Here is a 7,500-nt window from a genome sequence, read left to right as displayed (position 1 = left end):
ATGACGTGATTTAGAGAAGGGGGTAGGGAGAGGGTGGGAGAGGAGGGGAGGGGGAGGGGAAACTGATCGTCACCCGTGTTTGTTTGTTTGTTTGTTTGTTTTTCTCCGGAAAGGGATTCGTGTCCATGCCACGTACGTTGCAACGTGTTCCGCCCCGTTCGCACAACCAGTATGATTTTATCGGGATGTTGTATACTTACAGCGGATGATTGAAATGTAATGAAAATTGTGTTTAGCGATTCGAACCCAGACCCTCACGGAAACTGTACTGGCAAATAAGCTTCTAATCAAACCTGCCCCCTGGCTCCACTGTTCCAGTTTCAGTTTCAGTAGCTCAAGAGGGCGTCACTGTTCCAATGTTGGAGAATTGCCAGATTCATTTTGATGTGAGAGTCTTCCGCCTTTTTAATTTAATCATCTTTTTTTTTCTAATAATTCTTTTTATGATTACAAAGTACTGCATTTTCGGTCAGAGAAGTTTCAAGACATTGCCAGACCGAGACTGCTGGAACCTGCAGATTCCCAATATATGACAGTCAGTCGTGTCCGACTATGACCATCAGAACAGCAGAGAAGGCAACTGCTGTTCCGACTATTTGGGTTAGAATTTGATTATAATGCAGAGTGTCTTGCCCAAGTTACATCCCCACTCTCTCGGCCAAGAGGGTTTTAGGACAGTCGGCGTTGAGATGGTTCCCAAAGGCCAACTAGCCCCCAAGGCTGCAGCCCTAAGACCCAGAGCAATTTTACATCCTATGTTTGAGAGTCATAGTCCTTCACAAAAGACTAAGCTGTAAATGATTTCCCATTGACTGGAGAAACCATAGATAATTCAGCTCCCGCTTTGCTGTTGGCCCAAATGTAAACTTACGTCAATCTGTGATATAAGCCGAGATTGCCAATACTGCATGCAAAATGTCTGTTTGCCAATTCTGGAGGACGAAAGCCCAAAGCACGGGTTCATGGAGTTTGTTATAACACTTCACAAAGAACATTTGCCGTTGAAGAACGTCCACCAGAAGTTGAAGAATCTGTCCAGGAGCCTAAGGCGTTCCTTTGAAACATTAGAGAAAGCATTTTTCAATTAGTCTGCATGTTGTGCAACAATGAAGGAAAAAAAAACCAAATAGTTCTTTCTGTTGCCCAAGTTCATTTTTCGTTGATTAATGTTATCTCTCCTGTTCTTTGCTGGATACCATCCCACACTGGATTCCTTTATAACGACCAAGCAGACAGGGCAGCAAAAAGGGGAGCAAAGAATCATATAGATTGTATAAAAGTATATTGCCCATTGTCATACAAGGAAATAAGCAATATACTAGAAAGAGACTTTTATGTGTGCTTGAATTCAGGTCTAAAACCTCGTCAGTTGACTCTCAGACTTTGGTCCGATTCGCAGACCAATTCTGAGTTTAGCTCTCAGACTTTTATCAAATTCAGTACGGACCAAGTATTGTTCTAATGTCAAGTGCATATCAAATTCATTACGGACCAAGTATTGTTCTAATGTCAAGTGCATATGCTTTAGTAACCTGACAATTAAGCATTTTTTTTTTTTTTTTTTTTAACTGTAGCTTGATGAAGCGTTATGTACACGAAAGTGTGTCTTCACAAGTGACTGAGAACGTTGATGTTTTTGACTTTTTGCATTCATTATCAGTTGTTTCGCTTGTCAGTTTAACGACTTCTCTTTTACGAAGTCCTTTAAGTAATTTCCTGTAATCGTATTTAGATTTTTTTTCTTCAAATTTCACCCACATTTCACCCTCATTTGCCCAGTTTTCCCCAACCCTCCATTCATTCACATCTCCCACCTTCTAACCGATAATACTCAAATGTATTTATAAATACTTTAACAAAATGTCCTCAATCACCGATATGTGTGACGGGACATTAAACAAAATTCCTCCTCCTCTCCTGTTCTCTGGTTCGAAAAGATGCAGTCTGCCTTAAAAATGCTTTCTCCGTTTTCTCAGTGGAATGCCTTGGACTTCTTGGTTGCTGAACACGTTCGTCGTCATTTGTGGAGCCACGTGCGTGTCGTCATACAATGCTTACGTGTGTTCAGTGTGTGGGGATGACGTCACAGGTGTGTGTGTGTCCGTGCGTGTGTACGTGTGTGCGTGTTCATGCGTTACCCAGCCGAATGATGCGTCACATGTGTGGGAATGACCATATGTGAGGTATCCATGTGTGTGTGTTTGTGTGTGTGTGTGTGTGTGTGTGTGTGCGTGTTCATGCGTTACCCAGTGTGTGTGTGTGTGTGTGTGCGTGTTCATGCGTTACCCTGCCGAGTGATGCGTCACATGTGTGGGAATGACCATATGTGAGGTATCCATGTGTGTGTGTGTGTGTGTGTGTGTGTACTGGTGTCAGTGTGTGCGCGCGTATTTTTTTTCTTGTCTTTTTGAAAATAAAATTTTATTTACATTAATCATTAATTTAAAAAAAATAATAATTATGTCATCATTTTTTTATGTTAACTTTGTTCACACACACACACACACACACACACACATATATATATATATATATATATATATATATATATAGCCCAGGCTTTCAAGGCCCCGTTCAGCGTGTCGCATTTATGTGAAGACAATGCGGCTTATCTGCCCTTTTTGATCCAGTAGATGCGGTGTAGCGTATATGAATCAGTCCGCGCGCTTCGCCATCTCCTTGAAACTGGCGCTGAAACTTGTGTGGGGGTCCCGAAACGGCAACGGTTCTCTGTGAAGCGTTTATAACAAACAATCTCCATGTTACTCAGGCACTGGGAATATTTGTATTTGTATTGTATTTGTATTTTCTTTTTATCACAACAGATTTATCTGTGTGAAATTCGGACTGCTCTCCCCAGGGAGAGCGCGTCGCTATACTACAGCGGCACTGACCCCCCACTTTTTTTTTTCCTGCGTGCAGTTTCATTTGTTTTTCCTATTGACGTGGATTTTTCTACAGAATTTTGCCAGGAACAACCCTTTTGTTGCCGTGGGTTCTTTTACGTGCGCTAAGTGCGTGCTGCACACGGGACCTCGGTTTATCGTCTCATCCGAATGACTAGCGTCCAGACCACCACTCAAGGTCTAGTGGAGGGGGAGAAAATATCGGCGGCTGAGCCGTGATTCGAACCAGCGCCCTCAGATTCTCTCGCTTCCTAGGCGGACGCGTTACCTCTAGGCCATCACTACGGACTCGTCACAAGATCCGACGGGCTCCCAAAGACCATTCAGCAGGGCACTGTACTAGGCAGTAGGAAGAGAGGGAGGCAAAATAAAACGAGGCAGGACAACATCAAAGAATGGACAGACCTGAATTTCCCAGATTCCCAGAGAGCTACGAGAGACAGGAACTGATGGAGAGAACAGGTCTGGAAATCATCTGCGGTGCCCCGATGACCCTCCATTGGGTCATGGGATTGGTGAAGGTGAAGGTTAAGGTGAAGGTGAAGATGAAGGTGACGATGAAGGTTAAGGTGAAGGTGAAGGTGAAGATGGGGAGTATGCAGCTTCTAGCAGTCTCCGAATAGCTACGTCTTGGAGCTTCTCTAACCGGAAATACAGCAGAAAAAAAGAAAGAAAAAAGCGAAAGACTCGCCAATCGATTCCTTCAGATGTATAATGCAATATGAGACGTCCTCACCCCTTGAACAGTCCAAATCCCATAAGGGTCAAAACTTCACTCAAACATACTGAAATAATTCCTAAAAGACTCCTGCAGGTCCCTGTATAAATGTAATTACCAAAAGAGCAATGTCGAAGTAATAAGACTGGACTATTTGACGTTATTTCACTAAACGTTGTATAGTAGGCCGATGCAAGCCTTAATAATTGTGAAAGAATGAACGATTTTGTTCATTCCTGTGCATTTTTTGGAAGAGGAAAGACCTTGAAAAGGGAAACACATCACGAGCTGGTTTCTTTTACATAAACACGATTCATGACGTCGGAAGTTGACCCTGTCTTAACTCACTCAGTACGGCCAGTCCTCTCTTCTCCTCTACACAGACCCCTCGGATGTCCTGTGGGTGTCTCAATGACCCAACCTTTAGCTTCCGTCGTCAGAATTGTGGTATTCTTTGTCAACATTCACCTCTTCAGTATAAGAGCCTTCCGCTTGCAATATTTTGATGATGGTAATTGGGGTGAAACGCTGCGGTTAACGTCGTCTCTTTCGCCGTTCGTATGGAGAGAGTTAATTTCGTTGACCGGGACGCGAGACATTTGTGCCAAGGGCTGTAACTCTAGTGCATCGTTTTGGGTTATTTTTTCTTTTTCTTTTTTTTTCGATCATATAAAAATGAGTTCAGCACACGCCGAAGAGATTTTAAGACTAGTCTTCTAAGGCAATATGATTTTGTGTGAAGCCATCATGTATGTGTAATATATGTTGCATGGTCTTGTAAGTGTTTGAACATGCCATTGGGAAGAAGACAGATTAAAAACATGAGGAAAAAAAAAAGAAAAGAAAAGAAAAGACAACAGAAAGGAGAAAAATGATGATGGAAGGAACAAAAACAAAACAAAACAAAACAAAAAAAGACCAAAAGATAAAAAAGACAACAACAACAACAAAAAAAGATACAAAAGACAAAAAAAAGAAAAAAAAAGAAAAGAAAAAAAAGAAACTTCCAGGGATGCTGAAAATATCCTGCTCATTTGCAGAACTTTTAGGCGTCCACTGATTTCTCCTAAAAAAAAAAAAAAAAAAAAAAAAAAGGAAAAAAAAGACTAGTCTTCTACATCTTTCATCAGACGGGGAGGGAGGTGTACACTGAGTTCATGTGGGTCATCATCAAACGGAAGATTTGTTTCCCTCTTGGTTGCTCTTCATATCATTCATATAGACACCCCGGAAAACGGAGTATGGCTGCCAACATGGCGAGGTAAAAAACGGCCATACACGTAAAAGCCCACTCGTGTACATACGAGTGAACGTGGGATTTGCAACCCACGAACGAAGAAGAATTTATTCATATAGACCTTAGAAAAAAAAACAACAACAAAAAAAAACAAAAAAAACAACAACAACAAACAAACAAACTTTCTATAACACTTTAAGAGTAAGAGATTTACAATCCGTCTGCCATAAATATGCATATCGCTCAGAATGGAGAGAGAGAGAGAGAGAGAGAGAGAGAGAGAGAGAGAGAGAGAGAGAGAGAGAGAGAGAGAGAGAGAGAGAGGATCATACATGCCAATGTGTTTAATTTAATCAGTTAGAAATGCTTCGTCCTTATGATAAGGCTTCTCGTTTCTCGCACAACAGTGGACACATCAGATGTATCTTTCACTGTGGGGAGAAATGTCGTGAACTGCCTCTTTTAACCAACAACAGAGAAATAGGAATTGTTAGAATCGTCTTTTTGTATCTGGGCACTGCCTCTTTAAACATCGCGCGAGTCTTGATTACAACGCTTATCATTTTAATGGCAATTAATTTTGCATTAGTGATCAATATCCACGCTCACTATGTTAACGTGGCAGTAATTAGATGTCTGACTGTTCATATATAAATGGCCAACTGTCGTGTGTGCCCTGTTTCCATCTTTATCATCCAGGACCATCTTCGTTCAGGTAAACACTGATGTATTACTGAAAGATATGTATTTAACTTATGCACAGACACTGTGAAGAAATTGTTCGAACAGGTATGTACTTCTGCCTAAACATTGAAATTATGAAGATATTGTTACAATAGATATATGCTTCTACTTATTGACTGAAATTGTGAAGAAATTGTTCCAAGTGATATGCACTTCTGCCAATACATTGGAATTCTGAAGAAATTGTGACAGTGGATGTATATTTCTACCTATACATTGAAATTGTGAAGAATTCGTTACAATGTAAAGTGTAGCGTTTTGTACATACATTCCCAGCAACAAACATTCGACATCAGTGTGACAACAGGGACAAACACAAAGTTGTGTCTTCATCAACAGGTCATCTAGCAGCGTCAGGACCGAACCCCAGTGTCTCCGGTCTGCATCTGTCCACTGGACCCTTTTTGCTGGTGCTGGACCCTCGCCGTCGGCCATGCGACTGCTGTGGCTTTTCCTCACCGTGGCTGTTGCCGTAGTGGCACTGGCACAGGCAACAAGTAATGATGATGATGATGATGATGATGATGATGATGATGATGACATTATTACTACTACTACGACGACGAATGATGATGATGATGATGATGATAACGTGTGCATTTGATCTTCTGCGTGCGTATACACATGAAAGGGGGTTCAGGCATAAGCTAGACTGCACATATGTTGACCTCGGAGATCGGAAAAAAACCTCCACCTTTTACCCACCAGGCGTCGTTACCAAGATTCGAACCCGGGCAGCCAGCCGGTCCTGTCCTGTGCACGCTCCTCCAACTGCCTTGGGGGGTGGGGGGGAGGGCATGGGGGGGAGGGGTGGAGGGGTATTCCAGCATGCACAATGTTGACCTTCATGCAGTCTTTAAAGCGTTTTGGGGGAACCTCCCTGGCTTGCTTTCGCCAAGGCAGAGTGCTCCACAGAGGAGCAGCTTCGGGGATTCTGGGGTCATCCGTTCGGATGACGTGGCCTGTCCAACGAAGCTGGCCTTTAACTCTCTCCATACGAACGGCGAAAGAGACGACGTTAACAGCGTTTCACCCCAATTACCATCATCAAAATATTGCAAGCGAAAGGCTCTTATACTGAAGAGGTGAATGTTGACAAAGAATACCACAATTCTGACGACGGAAGCTAAACGTTGAGTCATTCAGACACCCACAGGACATCCGAGGGGTCTGTGTAGAGGAGAAGAGAGGACTGTTCGTACTGATTGAGTTAATTCAGGATGATGGTTTCGATGTTCGTGGTGTCTGCTCTGTCCAGGATGTTTAGGTTTGTGACGTTGTGTCCTGCCATCGTATGCCGAGGGTTGTGTGAAGCGAAGCATGTGGAAGTGCTGCTTGAAGCCTGATGTGTCTTCTGTACACAGTCCACGTCTCAGGACCATAGAGATACACTCAAACTAACATTCTAGCTTCATAATGTTCACTTCTTTCTTCTTCCTCAATAAATCATATTCTTTTCTTGATGTTGTATATGTTTTTTTGCGCTTACCTTGATCTGTTTTTGCTCAACGGTAATCCTGCAATAACCTCTTCGCTTCGCTCTTTTTCTTCTTACTCTCCAAGTCAAACCAGTTATCCACATACTTCCTCGTTCTCCCCACTGTTCTCATCATGCATGCAGCTGCACCATACAATGATTTCACAAACAGTTCGATGCTCTCATTCACGTCGTCAACCAAACTACTACATATTCTCTCCTTGCTCTCTTTAAATTCAACCGATTCTAACTCATTCCTGTATAACTCATTTTTTTCATCTGACCACACAATCCTTTCTTCTTTACATTCAGTCACATCAGATTCAACATTCTCTGTACAACCATTCCACCACTTATATCCTACCAACAAATGCCATGAATGTAGTCAATCCCCAACCTTTACATCACACAATACAAT

At 42.3% G+C, this 7,500-nt stretch overlaps 1 protein-coding gene across 1 annotated transcript in view; it reads left to right on the top strand.

The window, feature by feature from the left end:
* Positions 1-5,527: 5,527 nt before the first annotated feature.
* LOC143275394 (uncharacterized) overlaps positions 5,528-7,500 on the top strand; it is a 28,419-nt gene continuing 26,446 nt past the window's right edge. Inside the window, exons 1-2 of the mRNA XM_076579468.1 lie at positions 5,528-5,576; positions 5,945-6,102. Coding sequence (XP_076435583.1) covers positions 6,039-6,102 — 64 coding nt within the window. The 5' untranslated portion in view covers positions 5,528-5,576; positions 5,945-6,038. The remainder of the gene's footprint in view (positions 5,577-5,944; positions 6,103-7,500) is intronic.

Source organism: Babylonia areolata, chromosome 30 (assembly GCF_041734735.1).
Source record: "Babylonia areolata isolate BAREFJ2019XMU chromosome 30, ASM4173473v1, whole genome shotgun sequence".
Classification (NCBI taxonomy): domain Eukaryota; kingdom Metazoa; phylum Mollusca; class Gastropoda; order Neogastropoda; family Buccinidae; genus Babylonia; species Babylonia areolata.
The sequence above is the reverse complement of the archived record's forward strand: the minus strand, read 5'-3'. Positions and strand labels throughout refer to the sequence as shown.